This window comes from Neofelis nebulosa, chromosome 4 (genome assembly GCF_028018385.1).
Source record: "Neofelis nebulosa isolate mNeoNeb1 chromosome 4, mNeoNeb1.pri, whole genome shotgun sequence".
Lineage (NCBI taxonomy): Eukaryota > Metazoa > Chordata > Mammalia > Carnivora > Felidae > Neofelis > Neofelis nebulosa.
The window spans coordinates 123,142,962-123,169,163 of record NC_080785.1 but is presented as its reverse complement, the minus strand read 5'-3'; the positions used below and the strand labels follow the sequence as shown (position 1 = coordinate 123,169,163).

The 26,202-nt window shown below is 45.6% G+C and overlaps 1 protein-coding gene and 1 long non-coding RNA gene across 18 annotated transcripts in view; one reads left to right on the top strand and one right to left on the bottom strand.

Moving 5' to 3' along the window:
* LOC131509868 (uncharacterized) overlaps positions 1-26,202 on the bottom strand; it is a 64,331-nt gene that overhangs the window by 6,066 nt on the left and 32,063 nt on the right. For 5 of the 11 annotated variants that reach the window (XR_009260734.1, XR_009260737.1, XR_009260738.1 and 2 more), the window contains 2 exons: positions 22,924-24,714; positions 21,656-22,698 (listed from right to left, as the gene is read on the bottom strand). This is a non-coding gene — a long non-coding RNA (uncharacterized LOC131509868). Of the gene's footprint in view, positions 1-6,609; positions 8,227-19,625; positions 19,733-21,655; positions 22,699-22,923; positions 24,715-26,202 lie in introns of those variants that run through there. The other 6 variants (XR_009260742.1, XR_009260740.1, XR_009260735.1 and 3 more) reach the window with 6 other exon arrangements.
* ITPR1 (inositol 1,4,5-trisphosphate receptor type 1) overlaps positions 1-26,202 on the top strand; it is a 330,414-nt gene that overhangs the window by 293,530 nt on the left and 10,682 nt on the right. For all 7 annotated transcript variants that reach the window (XM_058726155.1, XM_058726158.1, XM_058726156.1 and 4 more), the window contains 5 exons: positions 3,908-4,103; positions 5,451-5,543; positions 6,748-6,887; positions 7,442-7,607; positions 10,538-10,698. In XM_058726155.1, the coding sequence (XP_058582138.1) occupies positions 3,908-4,103; positions 5,451-5,543; positions 6,748-6,887; positions 7,442-7,607; positions 10,538-10,698 (756 nt within the window). The remainder of the gene's footprint in view (positions 1-3,907; positions 4,104-5,450; positions 5,544-6,747; positions 6,888-7,441; positions 7,608-10,537; positions 10,699-26,202) is intronic.

The window sequence follows — 26,202 nt, the reverse complement described above, 5'->3', positions numbered from 1 at the left end:
ATTAAACTGTGAGTGCGGTTAAAAAATGATCAAAGCCTAAGTATTGACTCAAAGTGAGGGACTTAATTTGCAAACAGCAGAACAAGGAAAAATCTGGGAGGTGTCCTCCGTGTGGTCTCTGGACTGGCTATTTAATTGCTCTGTGCCTCAGTTTCCCCATCCACAAAATGAAAACAAGCCGTCCCCCTCACAGGGCCGTCACAGGGATTATGTGCAACTGTGCACGTCAGGGCCTTAGAATAGCACTACCACACGAGAAATGCTTAGCAATTCTAGCTATTATTACTGTCTTTGTCATCGCTTACTTCCTCTGCCATCCAAAACACCATAAAGAATTCACCATTCAGGTCATCAGGATTAGCTCATTCCATTAGTGGTATATGTTGGCAGGCTGAGGGAAATGGATTCTTTTACCTCATTTTAAAATAGGTCTGGCTAGACTTTGAGGTTTTAGGCAAAGAGGTCTCTGGATGTACTTGTGATGGCCATTATGGGGCCTATTTTGGACACTGTGTATCAGAAATCTTGAGAGCCCTGTGTATAGTTCTGAGCCTGTTGGTCTCCTGCAGCGATGTCCCTGGATGAACATCTGGTATTTGAGTCAGGAACACCCAAGTCCTCCTGGGCAGGGAGGCCGAGTTCAAGTACAGGTCTCTCTCGTCCCAACTGAGGGATCTCTCCCAAGAGACAGGCGATTCTACACTTTATGTCTCATTGGCTTCATTTACTTCTCCATACATTCAAGTCCTCTCCTTTTGGTCATTTGCAATGCCAGCCGGTGCTACGTGCGGGGATGTTGTGGTAAGCCAAACCGATATCCTATCTTCCCTCACAGGCCTTACAGTCCAGAAAGTCATCGTTATAGCCATTTACTGAACATGTGCTGTGTGCTGTTTTCATACAGTCTCTCACAGCGACTGCGGAGGTAGATAGTATCTCCAAATTACAGATGGTGAAACCGAGGGTTGGCAAGGTTAAGTGACTTACCAAAGGCACCCAGGAAGTGCCACAGACCAGATAGCAACTTAGCTCTGTTGATTGCCCAGTCACTTCTGAAGCACAGCCCTGAACTGCCTTTCACTGGAGCTCGTGAAGAAGTCCCTGCTGCATGCATCTGTTATCTCCCAGTGCAGTCTACATTCGTGCTGTCACATCTCTGATCTGTCACAGAGTAACCCTGAGCCTTAGGACACCTGAGCTCAGTTCCCTTGTAGAAAATGTACTAGCATCAAACTCGATTGTGGCTAGATGCCTCTCATATGTGCTTCTGGGCCTTGACTTGTCTGTGACCTCAGGTGACTTGTTACTTTTGGTGTCAAAAGTGGTATTTAACATGTTTATTGAGAATCACAGACAGAATACTGAAACCATTCAAGTTATTCCACAAGTAAGGTGAGTCGATGACAGAGAGGAACTGGAAAGAGACCTTCAGCAGGGAAAACCCACATGTCCCAGGGCTGTGAAAGCACCACACCAGCAGGCCAGAAAGGCACAGTGGGAGGGTGGGACCCCCAGACTGGCTGCACCTTGTCTCGAGCCTGCATCCAGGCAAATCCGTAGAAAATATTAACACCCTGAGATGAAACTGTGTGAAGTTTGTAGATGGACAGGTAACAGAAGAAGAAATCCATATGGTCAGTAAACCTGGAAGATTGTTCATCCTCAATGCTAAACAGATACCTGCTAGTTAAAACAGCAATGAGATCCTGAGCTATGCCTGTGATGTATGGAAAGGTTCAGAGGCATGAGCATGCTCGGGTCTCATGTGGGTGTGCAACAGCAGGCACCGGCCTCTGACAGCACGGACTATGCAGTACAGCCTTTTGGGAACGCAATGGGGCGACATAGTCTGTTACAACATTTGGCCCAACAATTTCCTTTCTGGAAGTTCTCCAAAAAGAAATAACTGGACAAGTATGTATAGAGGCAAGTACAGAATGTGCATCACAGCATTATTTTTAATGACATGCAATTTAAAACATCTTGACTGTTTTTTAAAAAAAAGGTAAATACTTCGGTTAAGTAAACTGTGTTTTTTCCATATACTGACATTCTAGGTGATTATTTTTGACGTGAAAATGTTTGTGATTGCTTGGTGAAAGAGCCTGACTGTATGCCACTATTACGGTATATTATATATATATTACATTTTTTCTAATAGAGGCAGGAGGAGAGAACTTGAGTTGATGTCTATAGATGGTGGAGTTATTGGTGATTTTTGGTTTTCTGTGTGCTTTTCTCTGTTTTCAAAGTTTTCTTCATTAAACGGGTAATTCACTAATTAGAAGACAGTTTTTTCTGTATAAAGTAACGCATATCCATTGTTTCAAAGCCAGAAGTTATAGGTGAGTGAGAAAAAAAAAATCACTTGTTTCAAGAACTTGGTGGCTATATAATCTTAGAGTTCTTACCACCCCCCCAAAACAAGTGTCATTTGTTGATTGTCTGAAGTTGCTCTCACTTGCTGCTTCATAGCGGCTTGTTGGAAAATATTTAACCAACGTTAATAGCAACATTAGCCTTTTGTACTCTTCAGGTGATAAAACACCTCTTCCTTGCTTCCTTCCTTTTGACTATGCTCCTTTACCCAGTGTCCTTCACGCAGGTCTCAGGACACAGATTGGCGTTATGGAGGCAGAAGGGCTAATTGACCAGAAAATGAACTCAGATGTAAAGCTATAAATTGGAAGGGACTCAGAGATCAGCTATTTCATTCCGCTGATTTTACAGATGAGGAAACTGAGGTCCAGAGAGGTTACAGAGCTCCGCCAACATCTTGCTGCAAATTAAAAGCAGAGTGAGGATTGAAACCCTTGTCCCCTGACTCACTTGGCTGTGCAGTCATTCCCAAAAGCCAAGTGGAGGCAGAACCTTCAGAAAATGCAGTCGATGTCAGCACACAAGCCAGATTAAAACTAGCCCCCAGGTCCAAGAATTAGCCCACAGAGTTCTCCTCCATGTCTCTTTATTCTTTCTCCAGCCAAATATCTGAAAAAAACAACCCATCAGTCCCCCCATACCTAGAAGTACCTACAGGCCAACTTCTTGCACAGAGCAAGTCTCTTAGCAGAGGGCAAGCCTAGACTGTGAACCCACAGTGTACTTCAGGGGGTCTCTGCCTCGCCCTGCCACTAGAGAAATGGGAAAGGTTTAGACTTCCTCTTGTATTACCACCACCAGTGATCCTGCCATGAGCTTTGGGACCTTGGCCTAGTCCCTTCAACAGGAAATTATAATTACCATTTACCGTGATGCACTCAGCACGTACGGCTGGCCATACGGGATGTGCCATACACAGTATATACATCACGTAGCTCTTGTTCACTACAACTCTCTGTCCTCCCGTCTGCACATGAGGAAACAGAGGCTCAGAGGGAAGGAGAAAGAACCTAGCCTGCTGTTGTGATGTCCTGTGGTTGAACTAAGATTTGCACCTCTTAACTCCACAGTGCCCACTGCCTGCACTGCCTGGTTGGGTGTGGCCTTCCCCTTGAGGCTCTGAGCTCTGGGAGGACAAGGACCAGGGCTTGCCCACTCCCGCTTCCAGAGTGGCTGGCCCTTAGCAGAAGCTCAGTAACTACTCCATGAATGCACACTCATCACTTTCCTCTCCCTTGCTTGCTGTATTTGTTCCCTCTACAAGCACCTCTAAACTGTCTGAGTAACTGTTGAAATTCCAACTGGTTCCCTCCTTCCTTTCCTATGCTTATTTCCCTTATCTCAGTTTTCATTAAGACAGGCAAGTATGAAGTGTTAAGAAAACACTAGAATGCTTCTGAGTTGTTAAAAGGGTAAATTCTCTATAAATCAAGTTGTCATTATGAGATATGTAATCTACATACATACTTACATACATCTAATATAGAGGTTTCCTAAAACCATCGCATTGTCTTCTTTGTTTTTAAAGCTTTTTGATTTGGTATACAGAGAAGAGACTCTGCTTAATGTCATTAAAAGTGTCACTCGCAATGGCCGGTCCATCATCTTGACAGCAGTTCTGGCTTTGATCCTGGTTTACCTGTTCTCAATAGTGGGCTATCTTTTCTTCAAAGATGATTTTATCTTGGAAGTAGACAGGTTGCCCAATGAAACAGCTCTTCCAGGTGAGTTTGAGTCTTCTCATCTTTTTTTTTAATGTTAAAAAAATATTTAATTGTAAGTGAACTAAAAGAGAATGATGACTTTAGCAGTGTAGGTATCTCCCAGCACTGAGAGCATGAATTCTGAATAGAGGGCTTAGTCGTCGCTTTATTCAAAGGGTGGTAGGATATATCGAATGCTGAGTGGGAGTGTCCAGAGCCTACACTTACTTTATTGCCTAAAGTCATATTTTAAACTAATAGGACTTATTCAAAAACAGTTTGACCATATATGTTGAAAGGTAGGAGGGTGCATCCCTCTGGCTTGGTAAATCTACTTCTAGGAATTGATCCTTAAAGGAAAAGCCTTCTGCCTGTGCATGCAGAAATGATGTGTATGAAGGATGGTGACTCCATTGGGAAACTGGAAGCAGTCTAAACATCACGTGTTTTATTAGACTGCAGTCCTCTGGGGTGGCTTGCCCTGCAGTTAGGACACATCTTTATAATCCTTCAATGAAAAGCACCCACAAATATATGGGAAACTGCAGAATAATAACTATAATAGGATCCACATATATATTTTTAAAAATTAAAAGCTCACATATGTCCTTTAAAATATGGAAGAATATACACCCCCCCCCCCCAGCAGTGGCTGTCTCTGGGGCTTGTTTACTATGTACAAGTTTGACAGTGTGTATTATTTTTATATAGAGCAAGAACAGTTTTGAGAATGAAATAAAATGATTATATACTTGAGTGAGTGATACCCAAGTCTTCCTTTGTGTCAATCACAATATTTTAACACCGTTATAAGTGAAATGTTACTGGTTTTTTATCAGGTAACCAGAGGCCCTGAGTCCAAGGAACAAAGTAGAATTATTATCACTGGCTGCGCCAGGCAGCCTTTTTCTAAATGCTGCATTCTTGGCATGTAATTCCAGCTTCCAAGTTGACACTGACTGAAATTTCCTGCCAACCATCTTAGGGTTCTGAACTAAACTGGTCTGGACCTTGGATTTCCGCTCATGCCTGCTGATGCTTTCCGTGCAGACTTGGTGTAAATCTTGCTGGAGTCTGTACGCTCAGTAGTATTTGTCGAAGAGTTTCAGCTGTGTGTCTTTAAAGTTGGAGAGGTGCTATTTAAGTGCGATATTTCTAGTAAGCCTACAGGAATTGACATTTCTGGCTTCTTTCCCATCCAGATCACCAAATGAAAGTGTAAATTGCATCTCTGTCTTGAATTTATATGCAGGAATGTAGGGTGTTATTTATGTAAAGAATTGTTTAATCAGCCGTGAATTGGGGACTTCAAACATTTTAACCATATGCTGCCAGATTGTTCATCATAAAATTTCCTCTCTCTCCCAGAAGCCGGAGAGAGTTTGGCAAGCGAGTTCCTGTATTCTGACGTGTGTAGGGTGGAGACTGGGGAGAACTGTTCCTCTCCTGCACCCAAAGAAGGTAGGAACGTGTAGCCTTAAGCCCCGTGTTAGTGACAGGCCCCTCTTGAAGCTTAGATGGCGCACATGACATTGGAAGCAGATGGAAGCAGATTTACTCTTGAGAAGTAAGGCCAGTAGCAAAGAGGAAAGACTGGGAGAGAGGAGGGGGATGAAAGGGAAGAAGGTCTAATAGCTGCTTGATTGATTCAGCCACTATTTCCTGGGTGCCCTCTAGTTGCCAGGGACTGTGCTATACTCTAAGATACACCAGTGTAGTGGGGTAGGCAGCCAGGCAGGCACCTTGCTGATGACTGGAGAGTATGCTAATGCTAGGAACAAGGACAGAATACAGAAGAGAGGCACCCAGCCTAATACTGGAGTAAGAGTATCCCCAAGGAGGTGATAGCTAAACTAAAATGGTAAAATCTTGGACAGAGGAGGAGGAGTGAGTGTTCCAGTTAAAGGGAATAAGGTGTCCAAAGACTTTGAGGTAGAATATACCATGTTGAGGGATACAATGATCATGAGGAAGAGTTAGTAGTAAGAAATGAAGCCAGATGGGTCATCAGTAGGCCAGATCATGAAGGATCTTACATGTTAGGCTAAGAAGGTTAAACTACATCCAAAGGATGAATGGAAGTTGTTGAAAGCCAGGAGTGATCTGTGTTTTTAGCAAGACCATTATCACTGCAACTGGAGAAAAGAACAAGATAGGCAGCAAGACATGGTTCCTTTCCCAAAAATTATGAAGAATGAATGGACAGCGTCCAATATAAAGTGATTTATCTAGAGGACCTGCTGTAAAACGTTGCTGGGTCTAGCCAGTGAGGAGCTTGGGTCCTATGGGATTACCCTCAGCTGAGAGACAAGATGCTCCTGACTCAGAGTATTAAGCAACTTATCTAAGGTCAAACACCTGTTCTGAGCTGGGACTGGAGTTTAAAATCTGAGAAGGATAGGGAATATTATAGATTTAATATAGGGAAGGGCACTTGTGACTTGGCTTGAGAAACTAGCAGGGGTTGGTGATGAAAACAGAATTGCCCCCAGGTAACCTCAGATTTTTGAAAGAAAGTATTTGATACCTGATTACTTAGTTTTACTCTTTCTTGTTCCCGTGTGTCTGTCAGCTGGCAAGATGGCATTCAGGAAAGACAGTGTCAAAATCATGGTATGTCTTTTCCCACATGCTGTAAATCTGTTGTTTCTTACCACATTCATAGAGCTGGTCCTCACAGAAGAGACAGAGCAAGACAAGGAGCACACGTGTGAGACACTTCTGATGTGCATTGTCACGGTGCTGAGTCACGGGCTGAGGAGCGGGGGCGGAGTAGGAGACGTGCTCAGGAAACCATCCAAAGAGGTAGCTGGATCCTGACGGGAAGGCAGAGGTGGGGGGAGGTGGCTGGATCCCCAAGGGAAGGCAGAGCTGGGTGGGGGTGGGGAGCAGCACGCAGAGAGCTTGCATGGAAACCGAAGACAGAGGCAGCTGGAGTAGTGATGAGGAGACGTGCAGGACTGGCCAGTTGAGGCTTCTCTCCCCTCCATCCATGGCCTTAGTATCAGGGTGCAGGGAAACCCTCTTTGTGGAAAGCCCCGCCCACTCCACGTACTGAAATGCTCGTGCAGGGCTGGGTCTGGCCTGCCTGAGCACATCTCCCAGACACCTTAGATCCCAGGAAGCTGTTCTTGTGCACATGCCACACAACACTTACAGAACCGACAGTCTGGGCAAAGGGCTTGAAAAGGGACACAGTTGTGACTTTTCAAGTTTGATGCCCAATTTAACTTGTGACAGAGCAGACCAATAGGGTGAGGGTGAGCCCTGAATGTCGGGCGCGTCGAGTCCTCCTCCTTCTGCCCTCAGTGGCCAGAGGACAGTGGGTCACGTTGCTGATGGCGATGCCTCTTTTCCAGGAGCCCCTCTTTGCTGCCAGAGTAATCTATGACCTCTTGTTCTTCTTCATGGTCATCATCATCGTCCTTAATCTGATTTTCGGGGTCATCATTGACACCTTTGCTGACCTGAGGAGTGAAAAGCAGAAGAAAGAGGAGATCTTAAAGACCACGTGCTTTATCTGTGGTGAGTGTGGCAGCCAGCCTCAGCAGGGAAGCGCGGGCTTTCTGTGGGAGAGGCGCTGCCCTCCTGCTCTAGCATCTCTGGCCTTGGCATCGGGTGGACTTCGGTTCTGCCTCTGTTCTGCCAGGCAGTGTTTGCAGTGCTCGTCGATTCCCTGTAGAGGTTGCCTGTGCCAATTTGTTTTAAGGAACGAAGTGTGGGGTGGCAGGGATGTGATCGCACAGGATCGGAAATGAACATGGCTTATGGTCTTGTGTTTGTTGGGCTGCCGAGCATCTCCTGGTCCCGTCCTAAGTAACCAGAATGGAGATCTTCGTCCAGTTCCAGCCTGTGGATGTCTTCACTGCAGATGGTATCAGGCATTAAGTGAAAGAATATTCCTCTTAGAGTGTATGGTGAAGGTGTCAGGAGTCAGACCTGGGTTCTGATTAAGTTACTGCAACTTAGTAGTCGGGTAATCATGGTATAGTCCCTTCAGTTCTCTGAACTTGAACTGCTCATCTGTGAAATGGATGCAATAGTATGTACTTCTCTGCATTATTGTGGGGCTACGAGAGTCAGTTTATGTAACACAGCTAGCACAGAACCTGCACATTGTAGGCGCTCGATGATGAGTAGTAAACTGTGACAGAAGAGAGGTACAGGGGATACCCAAGAAACCATTGTCACTGTAACTGCAGAAAAGTATATGTAAATGTAAACTAATCATGTAGGGATCTGGGAGCTGAGTAGTCATTTCAGGATTATTCATAATATAGTTACTGAATATATAAATTTCCTATTGGTACAGATGCTCACAAAATGAGCATTTTCCATTTCAAAACTTAAATCTTTGCTTTTTGCCCCCTGAAAACCACTTAAAGCCTTTTGTTTTGAAATAATTCCAGAGTTACAGAAAAGTGATTAGAGCAGTACAAAGAATTTCTATATACTCGTTAACCAGACTCCCCAAATAGTAATAATTTACCTAATCTGCTTTACTCATACAGTTTTTCCGAAAAGTCAGAGATTGGCTGGCATGATGTACCTTTATCCCTAAACATTTCAATATATATTTCCTAAATAGTAAGCTGTATATATACACACAGACACACGCACACACACACACACACACACACACACACACACGCAGCATAGTTATCAAAATTAGGAAATTAACAAAGATACCATGTTGCCACTCAGTCTCCAGACCCTATTCAGATTTCACCCTTTATCCCAGAAATGTCCTGTACAGCAAATGAAAGCCCAGGTCACGTCATTGCATTCACTTGTCACGGCTCATTAGCCTCCATTGACATTTTTTAAGAGTTTGGTCATTTATTGTGTAGAATGTCCCTTGGTTTTGGTTTCTGTGATATTTCCTCACAATAGAAGTGGGGTATGCATTTTTTTATAGGAACATCAAAGAAATCTGTTTTTTTTCTCCTCAGTGCATTATTTCAGGAGGCATGAGATGCCCACTCATAACCAGTGACATGAACTCTGATCACTAGGTTAAGGTGATAATTGCCAGGTTTCTCCAGTAAGTTAGGTTTTTATCTCTTTGTAATTAAGAAACATTTTATGGGGAGATACTTTGAGATCATGTAAATACCCCACTATCCCTCAAATTAAACATTAATCCAGTAGCTTTAATGTCCACTAATGATTTCTGCCCGAGTCTTTTATTAGGATGGCTCTCCAATGATGATTTTCTCATTTTACTATTTTTGCCTTTGTTAACTGGCTTGTTCTTTTAAATAAAAACTCTCTCTTCTCATTATGTATGTATACTATATATGTGTAAGTACTTTTGGATTTGTAACAACATGGATTCCTATATTTATTCCAATGGATTATAATCCTTCAATATCATTATTTGCTTTAATAATCAGATTTCCCCATATTTGTCCAGCGAGAGGCCCTTCAGTGTGGTTTCTGTTTTACCATGGCACCATAATTTTTTATGTACTTTCCTTACATTTTTAGTTCCATGAACTGTTCATTTCAAGCTTAACTTGTACTTCCCTGACCCAGCCGTAGTATCACCCATTTCTCCAAAAAGTCCTGGTTCTTTTTAGCAGAGAATGGTATTTGGAAGCTAAAATCTAGAAGATCTAGGATCTAGGATCTAGGTGTGCTCATTCCTGCTGGAGTGCCACTGCCAGACCCCAGAAGGGTTATTAGGGTGCAGATGAGGAGTACACATGTATATGCATACACCTGGGTGTTTGTATACACATACATATGTATCGACACACTTCTGTATCTATTTTATATACATATGAAAAAGGATGAGTTCATACCCATAGCTCTAATTCCAATTCAACATTACGGTGTTTATCTTTCTCCCTTTCCATATTTGTGCTCTCTTCTTTGACAGTGAGAAATCTGGCTCCCATGATATACCACATAGTTCTTTGATCGATCCAAGAATATACAGAAACTAGTCTCACAATTGCTCACCCAGACCTCTGCAAAACAAACTTACCAGCTAGAGTTCAAAATGTGCCTAAAGTTCTTTTTGTCCTCATTCTGTCTCTTCAAAATCCTTTTAACATGTGTACATTTTGGCATCTCCCTGGGAGAAGGGACCTCACATTCACCGGTTGCCTGCTATGCATGAGCAGGTCACACCTGTGCTCATTTAAGCCTGAGCACTCCTAGAACGCAGACAGCAGTCCCCCGTTCCCTGATGGAGCAGCTGAGGCATGTGGAGACTAAACAGTGACTGGTAAGGGTCAGGGGTGGGACTCAGACTGAAGCCCATCTCTCTCACATCCTGTGTCTTCCTGCTGTGATGTAAAAGGGAATGCATGTAGAAGGCCAACAGAATCCAACTCTTCACCAAGATGGGAGTTGGAACCACAGCCTCCTCTCTGGACAGTTCTCTCACAGATTTTTCTAGACCATGGCTGCTCACTTGGGGCTGGGGGCTTTCTGTCTCTCCTTAGGCTTGGAAAGAGACAAGTTTGACAACAAGACTGTCACCTTTGAAGAGCACATCAAGGAAGAACACAACATGTGGCACTATCTGTGCTTCATTGTGCTGGTGAAAGTGAAGGACTCTACAGAGTACACCGGGCCCGAGAGTTATGTGGCAGAAATGATCAAGGTGAGCAGGAAGCTCCTGGAGGCAGCTCGCGCTGGGGCCAGACAGCAGGTCTGTCCTCGCGTCTCACGGCCTGGTGCTGGGAGCCAGCGGGCAGGTCACACGGCAGGAAAAGAACATCTCACGCTTAATGGGCTCTTATCATAGTTCAGGTATTAAACTCTAGAACTTTGTGCATCCTCTCAAGTGAACTTCAGAAGCACCGGGCAGGTGGTATCATCTACACTTTAAAGGAGGAAACGGTGAGGCTCTAAAAGGTTCATGCGCAGCCACCTAACTGGGACTGGAGTTTTCACCTAGATCTAACTCTGTAGCCTGATTTCCCATCTCTGTGTACTCAGCCTCTTTTCTTCATTATGGCTGCTTTTCTGTTTTCTCCTTAAATAAGACCTGTCCCTAAGAGATAGCTTTTAAAAATGATCAGTCTATGTAATTCAGCTTGGTTTGTTTGTGTGGCCTCGGCCTACCCTTTCTGGGAGATGCTTCGCTAATCATCATAAAGGGATCATATGACAGAGGAACTGGAATCCCAAATTAATCTTGTTGCTGTTGGGGAGCGTGACCGCCATGTCCTGGGAGGAGGGGGAGCTGCTGCAGTTTCCAGAGCACTCTTCTCAGTCCGGGCTTTGTGGAGGCACGAAACGTGTGCCATAAGAGTCCCAGGCCAGCTGTCCTTTCATACGTGTGGTTTCTGAACTTCGGTAAAACGTTCAGGGGACTCAGTAAAGTGAGGAGGCATGATCTGTGAAGTCTGGGGAGCCTTTGTGATTTGCACTAGCTCACTTGGGGGAGAGGGAGCCGTTAGCTCGTAAGAAAGACTACACAGTTCGTTGACTCTCCTTCCAGTTGCCAAGGACTTAAGCATTCAGCCCGATAATGAGTTATCCTAAATGAACCCTTCTGTGTTTTTTATGCAGATGTGATTTTAAAGCTTTTTATCTAAAGAAATCTCAGATGATGTGTGTTCGTATAAATATCATTGTATGCAGTAGATGCAGCCAGGTTCGTTCTTTTCTTGCCGGCAGGTCAGCCGTCACATGGTAATAGTCTTGAAAACCCCCATTTGACACCAGCTCAAAGGACTCTGGGTTCTGGAAGGCTTTCTGGGGATACTGTGCTGTCTGTACCTTTGCGGTCCTTAAAGTCTAATGCCATGCTTCTGAAACTCAGTGTACATACAAATCATCTGAGACAGGCTTGGAGTTTTGATTGTGATTCAGCAGGTACTGTCAGGACTTGAGGTGGGGCAGCTCCATGCAAGCTACTGGGGGGTGCCCACGCTGCTGGTTGGCGGGTCATGCTTGGAGTAGTGAGAACCTAACTGAAGAGACAAAACAGATGCTGATTTGAGAAATGATCTAAACTGGTGATGTGGGTGCTAAGGACAGGTATTCCTCATACTCTGTAAGCATTTAGCATTTTCTGTCTTGTAAAGCTCTTTCACATATTTTACTGTGTTTGTAATTAAAATTACCTTAAGTGGGGAACCAATCCGAGAGAACTTGGAGGTTCTCTCCAAGAGAAATCGATGAGGCTTGATAGAGGAGATGACTTTTAAGGGGTTTTGAAAGAGAGAGAGTCACCAATTAGCAGAGGTGGGGGAGGGGGGAAAAAAAAAACATAGAGAATGAGAAAAAGATGCGAGTTCCAGAATGCGGTCAATAGATGTTCTCTCTTACAGATGAAAGCCACGCTCAGGGTTAGGTAGCTTGCCCAGAAGGAGGGAACGAGGGATCGGGGACGGGACCACAGCCACGCTAGACAGTAGACGAGGAGGGAGCCGGCAGCACTGGGCTGGCCTGGGACGGGACTGGTTTTTAAGATTAGGAATTCTGATGGTCGCCAGTGCAGATTTCCCGTTAGGTCTCCAGGGTCAGGACACATCAACTGAAAAAGTTCTCAGTGCCTTTCTTTTCCTGCAGTTGTTGATGTTGCCAAACGAAGACATTCTGTCAGCATGATGCTGACAGACTGGTCTGCACACACACATAAGTCGCTTCATTTGCATTAAGTCCTGTAATGCAGAGAGGAGAGGACCTCTAGTTTTTACCCTTTCCCGCATTCTTTTTCTCCCTCACTTTGTGTGCTTCTCTCAGAAGTGTTTGTGTCCTATCTTTAAGTCTTTAGGGTCCAGTTTTAAAGTTTTCTGTTAATCCCCTTACTTTACAGTCAGAGAAGATTCTGTTGCGCTTTTAGGTTTCTGTCTCAATCACGTAAAGGGGCCTTGTGAGCCGTCACCTGGTGAGGATTAAGTGCTGGAAGTCACCACCCAGCCTGCTCAGGGCCCACTGCTTGGCCACGCTTTGAAAAAAATCCAGCATTCAGTGTGCTTTCCTCATCCACATCATTCTTAAATTGTACAAGAACTTCTTGTCAAAAGACCTAAAAATATGTAGCATCAAAAGATTGTTAACTCTGAAATGTCAGAGTTGCTGAGGAACCAGACGTTTCGTGCCCTTAGCAAGGGCTCAGGAAAGCGTTAGATCCCCTGGCTGAAAGGCAGTGCCTTTTGCCGACACCATTTTCAATGGTGCCTAGTGTTAAGGTTGCACGCATCCCTGCTAGGGACTCCCCGGAGAACACTGGCCACGGGAGGTTGGGTACTGGGGGTGTTCGGCTGGAAGTCCGTGGGAACTCAGAGCTGCGAGGGGCATGCCCACATGGTGGACCCATTCAGTCATACCCTGCGGGGCAGCCACAGCCAGGAGAGGAGGTCCTCTGAACATTCCCCCTGAGGAGGCAGGCATCCTGCCCTCCACCCGGGGAGGAAAAGCCAGGTGATCTCTCTGAGAAGCCACCTCTATTACTCTGGGATCAAGGAGAGAGAAGGGCAGCTAACCATGTCAGAGATGGAAGAAAGAGTCAGCTGGCTGCTCACGTACTCTTTCACTTACCTCATGTCCCAAAAGATCTCAGTGAGACCGGCTCTTCTGGAACTTGGGTTTCTCAGGAAAACCACCTCTTGCCCACTGGCTGGAGGCCGGGGGTCTTTAGCTCTCCCTCAGCTCATGAATTAAGATCCCAGAGACTCATTAAGAACTGTGAAGTACCAGCTGCCTATAGATAACCCAAAAGCCTGGAGCAGAAGAGGCCCCAGGTGGTCAGTGCAGAGGGGGAGGAGCTTCACAGCTGCCCTGAAAACAGCTCCCTGCCGACAGGGGTGTCAGGGAGGGCGAATAGGTTTTCATCTCAAAAAACAAGGAAACAGTGTGTTTCTTGCCATCTGGGGAGGGGAAGAAGGAGCGTGTGAAGATCACGGTAGAGTACTCAGCACCCACATGTTCACCCACAAATTAACTCTCATCTAAACAGAAGAGAAGATTGTATATTCTCTTCTCTCTCCTTGCCCTCTCTCCTTTCAGTAGAGATGAGGCTATCCCTGGCAGAGCCAAGGCCAGGCTGACGCCTCCCATGAAGTCCTTCCTCCCTAAGCATTGGATTTGGAGGCAGAGAATCCAAGATGTGAGTTTTGACTCTGCTCCTTCCTAGCCATGTCGCTCCAGGAAGTCAGGGGACTTCCCTGACCTGAGTTACTGTCTGTAAGTGGGGTTAACACCACCTCACAGGTCCACTGGGTGGTGGGAATGAGATGAATGTGGGGAACCCGGGGGTGGATGACAGAAGGGCCAGATGGACGGACAGAGCAGTCAGCAGGGAAACAGAGTGCAGTGCTGACAGAGAGCTGACGCAAGCATCGCGTCCTACACTTCCACAACTGTGTAAGATGTCTTGGCTGTTGGCACACTGTTGCTTAGAAAAGTCAGAATGGGCATCCTGACTCCAAGAAGTTCCTCCCATGGAAAATTCCGGCTTCTTCATGGCTCTTAAATTTAACATCTTAAGTGCTGTTAAATGTTGAGATAGGACAAAGTTGACAGTAGCATTCGTTCTCCGTCCAACTGGCCTCCATACTTGTGACTAAACACACAATCTGTGTGTCTAGAGGTGTCCTCCACTCACATTCACAGCCCAGGACCAGGGGTTCAGGTAACTTGGGGAGTGGCCCCTGAGTTCGGTATGTTGGGTTCTGTCACGACTGGACTTGGCTCCCTGGTGGATTCGTCCCTCGACTCCACACACGTGATGGGAGGTGGGCTGTAACCAGCGCCTCAGAGGGGAAGTGAGGCCTCCCCTGTGACTCTTTACGGATCGCCCAGTGTCACTCCTTCTGGAGATGCAATCTCAGATTCGTTGACTCAGGCCCCAGACAGAGCTGTACTTTCAGAGAAATGTGACTACGGAATGACCTCACTCAGCCCTGGCAGTTCAAAGCAAGAGAAAAAACCCTGAGTTTCCTTCCTCTCCCCATAGGAACTTGATTTTTGTGCTACCATGTGGAGTTTTAGTGATAGCCTTTTATGATAAGCAGTTTTATTAACCCTGAACTGCATTCAAATTTTCACACTAATTTATGTCGCACACTTTTTAAATTTTTTTTTTTTTTAAGGTTTAGTTATTTTTGTGAGAGAGAGAGAGCACTAGCCAGGGAAGGGCAGACAAAAAGAGGGAGACACAGTCTCCAAAGCAGGCTCCAGGCTCTGAGCTGTCAGCACAGAGTCCGATGTAGGGCTCAAGCTCATGAACCTATGGGATCATGACCTCAGCCAAAGTTAGACGCTTAACCCACCGAGCCACTCAGGCGCTCCTGTAGCACACGCTCTTTTTCAGTAATTCAACATTCTTTGATTTGTATCCACTGCTGACTGAAATGAGAATTTGTTAGTCCATAGATAATGACACAATCAGATATATTTAACCTGGATAAGTGATAAATTAGTTGTATCTTTGCCTGAAGGAATTTAAATACTGCACATTGGGCATGTCGTACATAAAAGATCACATAGATGATTCCCAGCAAAGATTCAGCAGCCCAATTTTCTGTGACAGTCAACCTCAGGAGAAAAGCCAGTGCTTACTTTGTTAAGCAGAATAAGTTATTCCTGAAAGTTAGAAACTCCAGGAATATTAAGAAGGAAGATTGGTAAAGACCAAACTATAACTTAAACTATACAAGTACAGATTTTATTAATGAAATCTAGATTTCCCCTCTGTACTTGGAATTCTACCTTCAAAAATAAGTTCTACTTTCAGAGTTGTGTTTTTGAGTGAATTGCAGGGTGATAAGAGAGAATGCTGTGGGTCTGATTTCAACATCCCCTGCTACCTGGAGCTGCTCCTGACCCTTCTCTTCTCCCATATGGCATGTTAACTGACCACCGGGCCAGCTGGGGAGAACCTACTCCTACCACAGCCTGAATGTCCTAAGAAAGGCTGTTTCCAGAGGAGTGGACTCTGCTGTGCTCTGCCGTAACAAGGCAGACTGGATAATAACTCTGATAACAGGCCATGTTTAATCATTACGTACTGAAATAAATGCTTTGCACACATGATCCCAATTACACCCCATAACAGCATTGTAGATAGCACCATTACCATTTACAGATGGGAAACTGGGGCCCAGAAAGGTTGAGAAGCTTCTGCAGGGTCACCCTGCTAGGAAGGACTGGTGCTGACAGAACCCACCCTGGGGCTGTCCTGACCTGTGCATATACATTGTGGTTTCCCTCTGCATTGACACGCAGCCCTCAGTGTCAAGAACCTGCAGCTGTTGGTCAGGCTGAATCTGGTTTTCCTGCCTTGGACTGGCTCATCCCCCAAGGGCCTCCTTCCATCCGGGTGGTGCTGAATTAGCCACCTTCAAAAGAGGCAAGGCCCAGCAAAGGCCCCACTGGGGGTAGGGAGAAGGGTGAGGAAGACTGACCCCCTGGGTGATGCTGAGTGGCTAACACATAAATCAACGAGATAGAAGCTCTGTGCAGTAGATGAGTGTTAATTCCCTGAGCTGCCGCCAGCACAGCTAGTTAGGGAACCCCCTTGAGTCGAATACTACAGGGGGTTATAGGAATGACGGGAGTTCAGGAAAGGCAGAGCCAACTCTTGCGAAGGGTGTATCTGAAATTACGTGTTAATTCTAACTTGGTAAAATCTGATCAACCTCCTTACCCTCACCTGAGCCTGGAACAGGGAATGCTCATTCCTTTCGTGGCCATTATTTGAGGGGGGAGAGGTGTCTAAGGTAAAGGGGAGGGAAAATTCACCAGAACCATAGACAGACGGGCTTCCACACCCAAGTGACTCATCTGAATGGTTAGAACTCCCTGATAATTAGAATGTCTGATCCATCATCCTTTAAGCCTGGTGCTGACTTTTTCTCATAGTGAGAACAGACCACGCTCTCCGTCCCTCCCTCCCTCTTCTTCTCTCTCTGTCTTCCTCCCTCCCTTCCCCACACGTGCTCTCACACACTATTCCACTAGAGATTTCTCAGTTTGTTCCAGCTTGTATTAATTCACTTGACCTCTTCAGAAACTAGTTGTATGGGGATATAAAAGCAAAGAAACAATCTTCTAAATCAAAAGTAGTGTCATGGCAGCTGGTGAAATGCTGTTAGAAAATAGCGCCTTCTTTCACATAGGAGGAGAGAGTCCAGGAGCTTCCATTCCTGGAAAATGCTTTGCTGAAAGCCCTTTTCAATTTGCATCAAAAAACTATGTAAGAGGTGGCTCAGTCAGTTAAGCATCCGACCCTTGATTTAGTCTCAGGTCATATGTCATGATTCATGAGATCAAGATCCGTGTGGAACAACACGCTGACCGCACAGAGCCTGCTTGGGATTCTTTCTCTTCCTCTGCCCCTTCCCCACTCGTTCCCATGATCACATGCTCTGTCTGTCCTTCTCTCTCAAAATAAAGAAATATACTCTTAAAAAAACATGTAAGAGGGAGATGTTTTTGCTAGAAAATACCTCCAGTTAAATTTTCCAAGCAAAGAAATTCTCTTAGCAAATAAAGCACTACTAAACATCAATGAGGAAATACTGTAAGAAGATTCAAAGCCATAGGGCATCTGGCCTTAGCAGATCATGTTGATCTGTATTAGCTAAGAAGACACAGGAAGCAAGCACGTCAGAAAGCAGTGTGTTAACAAGGGCAAAAGATCAGAATAGGAACTGAATTACCTACATGTCACCGACTTCTTTTAAGAGGGGAAATGACCCAAGTCTTGCACCTTTCTTGACCCAAGAGAGAGCCTTGGTGCTAGAAAATCTGCAGGCGGGCACTTGGCGAAGTGAGGGCAGCAGCTTTCTGCCCGAGGAGCTCCATGAAGGGATGAAAGGAAATAACTCGGGACAGAAATGGAAACCAGGAATTACTTGTGTTTCATAATCAGATAAGAGCGAGTCCGTCTGCAGGGAGGGAATGCTGGTAGTGGTCTTGTGAGCAGAAAAGTGAACGTAAACGTCAACCTGAAGGGTCTCAGCTCAAGGCAATGAGAAATGGGGAGTCCCTAGTAGCCAGGACTGAGAGTACAGTGCCAGAAGAGGTCAGCAGGCTGTGCACCCACCTCCCCACAACCACCTGCCTCATCGTGTGCCAGGCGGGCATGTCCTGGCTGGTGATTGAGTGACATGGAAACCCTGTGCTTTCGTGCAGATGTGCAGTAGTGGATTCCGACTTTTTTTTAACGTTTATTTATTTTTGAGACAGAGAGAGACAGAGCCTGAACGGGGGAGGGTCAGAGAGAGACTAGACACAGAATCGGAAACAGGCTCCAGGCTCTGAGTGGTTAGCACAGAGCCCGACGCGGGGCTCGAACTCACGGACCGCGAGATCATGACCTGAGCCGAAGTTGGACACTTAACCGACTGAGTCACGCAGGCGCCCCAGATTCCGACTTTTATTCTGGGATTCCGGTGAGGTTGCTGAGAGGAAGAGAGTGCCTTCATCAGTTCCAGGGACAGACATTTCAGCGCTGGTAGTGCTGCATCGTCAGCTTCCCTGTCTAACCTGGGGGGCCACAAGCCTTGATTAAATGTCCCTCAGGCTCCGAAAGCCCTTTGCCGTGGGTGTGGATACACCCCGTGCTGTGCTCCAGTACAATTCCCAGAATGCTTTCTGAAGTTAGCTGACACCATGGCAGAGCTCGAGAATATTAGAGCAAGGGAGAAGTGGAGAGGGATTTGGCATTTGCCGTTCGGTGGCTGGAAACAGCGTGTCAGCAGCACCGGACTCGCCTCCCAACCAGCCAGACATGCTTGCGCCCCACCCTCTGCACTTGAGCTTGGGTTTCTGTCCGTGGCGGCTGCACAGAGCAGTTGCTGAGCTGTGATTCCCCGCCCAGGCTTATCACACGCTCTGCCCTCTAGTCTAGAGGCTAACAAGTCACCCCTTGCCCTGCTGTGCACTTCACGGGTGCTTGCTTCTTCTTACGAAGCACTTGGCATTGGGACCCTTGGTCTGCACTGACCTCCCAGCTCTCTCTGAATTTTCCACACTCTGACCTTCATAGAGGGTGTGCAAGGCACCATTGGTAAGAATGAGTGGAACAGAGCCATAATCGGAAAGCATTATCTATGCTCACTTAGAGCCTGTGCAGAATCTGAGAAGAGGTATGTAGCAACTGTTGGATCATTCAGCTGAGAACTACCTCCACCACTGGTGACAGTTTCCCCATTGTGAGCTAGTCCAGGGATGTATGTAGGAATTGATGTGTCTGTACATGCTTGTATTTGTATATACATATTTGCTCACATATTTCCCCCTACTCAGCAGACATGAGAAGTGCAAAAACGTATTTTCCTCCCCTCCACATACTGGAGCTGCCTCCTGCTCTTTCCCCCAGTACAGCGCCCACCGAGCTGCCTTCCTTGCCCCCTGCAGTCTCAGATGCCCTCACTGCACTTAGAGTGTAGTTTTCCCCTGAATCTAAAGACTGACTGTACCTGATACAGCTTACCTGACCACGAAATTACAGTATGTAATGCATATAACACAGAAAATAATATAGACTGTTTATTGGTAAGGCTTCTGGGCAACAGTAGGCTAATTGTTAAGTTTTGGGTGAGTCAGAAATCATATGCAGATTTTCACCTGTGGGTGTCAGCACCCTTAAATCCCTGGGATGTTCAAGCGTCAACTGTACATACGTTTAGGATTCTTTAAGATATCCCTTTATAATGAAGCCGGCTAACAAGTCACTAAGCAATGTGAGAATGAGGAGTTATTAGTATTTAGGTACGGTTCTATGTATGTGCACATTACACAAGTGGACAAGGCTCTCAGTTTCTCCTTTCACACACCCCCTTCTTCTCAGGGCCTTGGTGTGACCCCCATATAAAGTGAGAAAGTTGAATCAGGGTCTCTTAGGCCGTCTTTAGCATTGTAATTCAGAGAAGCAACTTGCAAAGCAGTGGTAGGAGTCCGTGAACTACTAAAGAGGGTCTCTGTCTAGAGCAGGGATGAGGGTGTCAGGAGGGAGAGAGGACGCCTGTGTGAACAAGCCGGTAAATCTTTGGGGTCAGGGTGCCTGGGTCAGGTCAGTAAAATGAGGGATTTGGAAAGGACTGAGGAATTTAGAGAGCCTGCACACAGCTGGTGATCTCTTTCACTCTTAAGAGCTGGAGCTCTGTGGCACATTTCCTCCAAGCCACTCCCACGTCAGTAACAGTGCCAGTGACTTGCCCCTCAGCTCTCACTGGAGTCGTATCAATGGTGAGGGAGATGACATTTTTCTCTTTTCTGGGAGTCTATCTAGGCAGGGCTGACCTTAAGGAAAACCATTTCAGGCAAGAGTTTGACAACATGTAGACCTATAGGATGACTAACACTGTTCGATGGAACATTGTTGTATACAAAGCAGCTTAAATACAACAACCTTACAATAGTGAGGTTTATGAGTGTATATGTATGTGTATGTATATTCAAAAATCCCAAGTATTTTTTCCTGAAACAACAGCAAAGAAATTTGGAAAGCTGTTTAAGTAGAATTATGGAGAAAGTCATGGAATCCAGAAAAGAATACAGGAAAGAAACAATAAAAATCGCTAAAATCCCATACATAACCTCTGGGAATGTTCTGCTAGATTTCATAGCTAACTGGAAATGCTGGGGAAGCTGCCGGGGCAAAGGGTCATGAACCAGCTTGACCGGGGGCAGGTTACCCTAAGTGTTCTCTATTAGGAACCTCCAGTGGGTCAGCCATGCCTTGTCCGACACCGTCTGCCAGCCCCACCTTTCTCTTCTGTGTGGCCCCTGGCTTCCTCACTTGGAGTGGCAAGCATTGCTTTCTCAGAGTCTCAGTGGGGGCCCAGAAATCGCTTCACCTGAGGGTCTACAATGACTTAAACCAGTGATTCTGCAGCTGGCTTTTCTTAGGGATTTCATCAGAAATGGGTGCGGTTCTCTATGCTGGCGAGGGCCTGTCTTTGTTACACTGTATCATCCAAGAACAACTATTAACCGAGTCTGGGAAGGGTAAGTGGTCACTCCAGCCCAGCTGAAGATTATATAATGTGGCCTGCTTTGGTAATGTCATTCAGAGCTCAAGAACAGAACCACTCTGACACCTAAAGTTGGGAGTCGTGTGGGTAACCTTCACATGGCTGTGTTGCCAAAAGAGAAATTCTGTATCTCTAAAATGGAATGCCGTAGAAAGGAAGGAACCTGACAGGGAGTCACTACACCTGGAGTCAAAATGTGGATTGCAGGGTTGACTCCACACTAGCTTTGAGACCTTAGGCTGACGACACCGATTTAGAATACTTTTGCATAATGCTTTCCAGCTTATGGGACACTTTGTCACACCCATTTGATCCTTACACGGTAACTCTGTGGGGGTAGCCCATGATCTCTTTCTCAAAACACAGAAACGGAGACCCAGGTTGGTTAACCAACCCATTCACTGGTGCACTGTCTATAACACACTGCGGCACTGTGACTTCAAGTCCTGAGCTCTTGATTCAGGCTATGACTCTTCCTGATGACAAACTCATGTCACAGGCTGTTGTAGAAACACACCTGTGAAATGCAGGGATACTGTAAGTGGTTTGAGTTCACTGTACTTTGGGAACAGAGGGAAGTGTGGATCCTTGAATTTGGGACTGGCCAACAAATTCCAGGTGTGGGATCTATTGTTTTTAATAGACTTCATTTTTTATAGCACTTTTAGGTTTACATACAAACAGAGCAGAAAACACAGAGTTCCTGTACACTCCCCCCTCCCTGCCTCACTCCCACCCAGTTTCCCGTTATTAACATGTTGCATTACTGTGGTATGTTTGTTTCCATTGATGAACCAAGATGACACATTATTATTAGCTACAGACCAGAATTTACATTAGGATTCACCCTTGGTGTTGTACTTTCTATAGGTTTTGACACATGTATAATGCCATGTATCCACCATTACAGCAGCAAACAGAATAGCTTTACTGCTCTAAAAACCCTCTGTGCTCCCCCTGTTTATTCATCCCTCCCTCTCCCCAACCCCGTGATCTTTTTACCATGTCCATACCTGGGATCCATTTTTTAGTTTAGTTTTTTCTGAATGTATAATCATTGCTATAAATAGCTTTTAGAGTCATTGAGCATAGAGATCATTATCACCGTTGTTCACCGAAAGCAACAGATTTGGGGTTCTATTTTTTGCTGTGATTTTAAAAAAGTGAGCTCTACGGATTATTTTAGTCCTGTTCAGTAAAAAATAATCACCCCTCCCTACAAAAGGCGCAAGTGATTTAAGGTTTATTAAGTGTCCTATATTCCTGCTTTTGGAAAGTTAAAGGATGATCTTCAGTCCTCCCCTGCCTCCTCTGCGCTCTCATCCCCGGTGTCCCTAGGCATTCTGGGAAACCCTGGTGTGTCCTCCTGCTTGGTAAGCTAAGTAGAAACACACTTGCCGTCTGATCGAAAGGACAGTGTTTACCTTCTTTGATCTCCTCAGAGGGGACTATGAAGGAAAGAGAAGCCCCAGGTCTCTTTCTCCATCATGCCCCCACCAAAAAATGTCAAGTCTCCCATCAGGCTATAAAAGAATAAAGGATTCAACAGTAAATGTTCCATTGTTTACGTGGTAAACTAAACAAGACTACCTGAGCAGACTTTCTCTGAGGAAGGTGACTGATTACCTCAGTAGTCTTTCTTAGAACAGCCTCTTCAGTTGAACCTGGGAAGAAGGAAAAAGAAAAAACTCTTCTCAGAATGATTAGCATTTGCATCATACAATCCAACTTCCTCTCCTCCTCCTCTCTGTCTCTGTGTCTCTCACTCACACACACCCTCCCTCTTTCCAGTCAAGGACATTTCAAGAGGTCAGTACCGCCCCCGTGTCTAAAACTTCAATGTTTGCCTTTGCAGGGACTTTTCCAACTTTACCTAGAAAAGAACTAACCAGAACTTTAGCACTTGTGGTCAGCGTGCTTCCGGCTGTGGCTTCAGTCAGTTTGTCTGCTCTGACAGAGGAAGCACTTGCTGTGACGGGAACTGCACGGGCTGGATTGTAGAAGGACCAGGGCAGACAGTGCCTAATGACATTGGTATGTGAGATGCCAATGGAAGCAAGGAAAGCGAGGGAAGCACAGAGGGATGTTTCAGACCCAGAGTGACAGATGCTGCAGACAGACGCTCAGTGAACCAACAGCCTCCCCCAGCCCCACCTTCCTGCGTGTGCATGCGCGCGTGCACACACACACACACACACACACACACACACACACTGAATTCATGTATAAACAAAATGCTGCAGTTGAAGATGATTTTCTTTAAAAACGCAGAAGCCAGGACACTGAGACATATTTCTGATCTTTACTACAGATAAAGGTAGCATTCTGCAAACATTTTGAGACCTTCAGACTCTGACTAGCTGGAGAGCCCTGCGTGACAGGCTTCACTGAAGTCCTGTAGCACGCAAGCAAGCGTGGCATTTTGTATGAAGGTGTGAGCTCAATACAAAGTAACTGGATTCAGGTGTGCTCTTGGCCCCTCCACTAGTTATTGGGGTAGCCTCAACATTTTCCATCAGAGATTCAGATCGTCTACAGAGGGGGAGCGTGTCCGAGAGCAACCTCACCCTGCGTCCCAGCATATCCTCCTGTGCAGGGCACCCAAGCAAATGGAAGTTGAGAGAATAGTTTGGCTAGAATTGCTAATTTTAGCCACTAGGTACTCCTTGGTAATTTGAGATTTGACTTAACAGCTCAGGGTAATGTTTTAATTAAATTCCTGGCAATACCTAGAACCTCAGAATTGGGGATTTACGTACGTCAGTGCAGAAAAGCTAATAATACATGCCATCCGGAGTACCTGAATTTCTGCAGTCTACCTTGTTTCCTCTGGTTTAGGATTTTAGTGGGATTCCCCCACGTTAGACTTCATTGTTAGATAGTAGAGTTGGAGGAAGGCATCGAGGGAGAGCCTGTAAGGTGGTAGGTAACCAGTCACTATCTAGACCAGGAAATCCTTGTCCTAGCTCTACAATGAAGGATTCTCTGAGATGCAGAATGAAGGTTTATCCCTGGGATCGGGGCACATGGCCCAAAGTGGCCTTAGGCAGCATATATGACACTTCTTTAAAATCTTAGATTTTATTTTGAAATTTTGATTTAATTTCATGTTATGTCGCAGGGCAAATTTTGAGTTCAATATAAAAGTCTTTTCCATAATTCATCATTGAATGATACGGACATTCTAAGAAAGATGCATTCTTTTCTGTCTGTGGCTTTATGTACTCCTTGGGAAAGGCCTTCATGCTCCAGGGTTACCGGTGTCTCCTGTACAGAAGCACAAATAGAGCAAAAACAAAGAGGATCTGAGTCCATCATCTTCTTCACCGTGGAGACAAGTTGCACAGATGCCAGTAGCAGCCATCCTGATACTGGTCGGCCCCGTTCACTTGATCAGCAGGTTCTCATTAGGCACTCACAGCTCTGGAGTCCCTCACAAGTGAAGAACCATGCCCTAAGACCTGCCCCGTGACTGCAGGCTGTGCACTACAGCACCTTGGGGGCAGGGACCTGTCTTGCTTCAGACCCTCAGCACTCAGCCCTATGCCAGGCACAGAAGTGACCCATGTTCAATAAACAGTTGTTAGGTGAAGTTTGTGCCTCTTGCAATTTGTTCAAAGACTTCTCTGAAATCCTTCCGTGGGAGTCCAGGAATCAAATCTGCCAAAGACGGTGGGAACCTACAATGGAAAATTTCTTTTAATCTGTAGTCATTTGGTCACTTGCTGTTGGAATACAGTAAGAAACTGTTGTTTAAACTTTAATCTGTGTGCAGACTCTTGCATCGATTTTCTGTATTCTTTGGAAGACTTCATTAATGTGTGTTGGAAATGTGTGTTGTCTATTCTGTGGGAGGCTTGCTAAGCAAATGAACATAGGAAAGATTTGCAAGTCAGACTTGTGATGCACACTCTAACCAGTTTACACAGTTGAACATTAATTTGCAGGTCAGTAGTGAAGTAGCTACAGGTGAGTTCTGCCACCTGCTAAAGTAGTGTGTGCATGTCCCTCTCCCCGCATCTGGGCAGGCGGGCTCACAGAGGCTCCAGGTCACCTCTTTGCTTCTCCTTCCCTTGGCCGCCCCCTGACCCAGGCCCTCTTTCCGTGCCCCGAGTTACTCCTGTTACGCGCATTGGTCTGTCCTACACCTCGATCACGTATTCTGCAGTCTGAGCTGCCCCCACTTCCATCCAAACTGGTTTCCTCCCTGGGCCAGCTCCACTTTGTTGAGAATGCCCTCATGTTTGCATTTAGTTAGGCCAAGCACTGACCCTTCAGGTCCATGCCTTCGCCCAAGAGAATTCCAACCAATCATCATCACTGCTGGTCAGTTCTGACTTTGGCCCTACTGTCTGCCACTCATTCGACAGAGCATAGCCTGCTTTATCCCATTCTTCTTTTGTAATGTGTATGTCCACGCTCATTAAATAGCAAGTGCTGTGATGGCAGAAAGCCTATCTCATACTCAGGTATGAAAGCCATTTCCACTTTAACGAGGTCCAGGAGGCGGTGACCATGTATATGTGGCTCACTGCTCTACCCTCAGCACCATGCACATAAGTGACCACTCAGTATAGGTTGAATATGTTGTTTTTAAAACATGTCCTTCCAGGGAACTAAAATAATGCTTTAACTTTTTATTTTAATCCAAAGAACTAGCAAATACTTCACCTCAAAATACACTAAATATTAGCAGTATACAGTTCATCAACACCAGATAATTTTCAGGGTCCCCTTTGAAATACAGGGAATTTGTTAAGTCCCTTGCTCCCAAGGACAAGTTACTTTCTCTTTCAGGGCTCAGCTTGCTGCATTATAGACACAGCAATGGTGTTAGTGATCTCTGAACTCCTTCTTGGCATGACATTCTGTCATGTCCCAATGGACGGTGTGTCCAATATGCACCTCTGAGTCTGACAGTGTAAGCAGAACGTTGGATCTTTCCTCTTCAGCTTGTTCTCCTGGGAGGAGATCAGTGTGTGAAAATTTATAGCAGTCACTGTGAGTCCGTGGGGCGTCTCATAGCTGGGCCGGCCTTGTGCGTGTGTGATCTTATTGCATTAGTGATTTGGGCTCACAGTTTCATCAACCCAGCCCACACCTTCTCCTCCCTCCACGGGCTCGTTCACCCTAGTGGCAGTAAGTAAGCACCAGCCACTGTGCCCTAT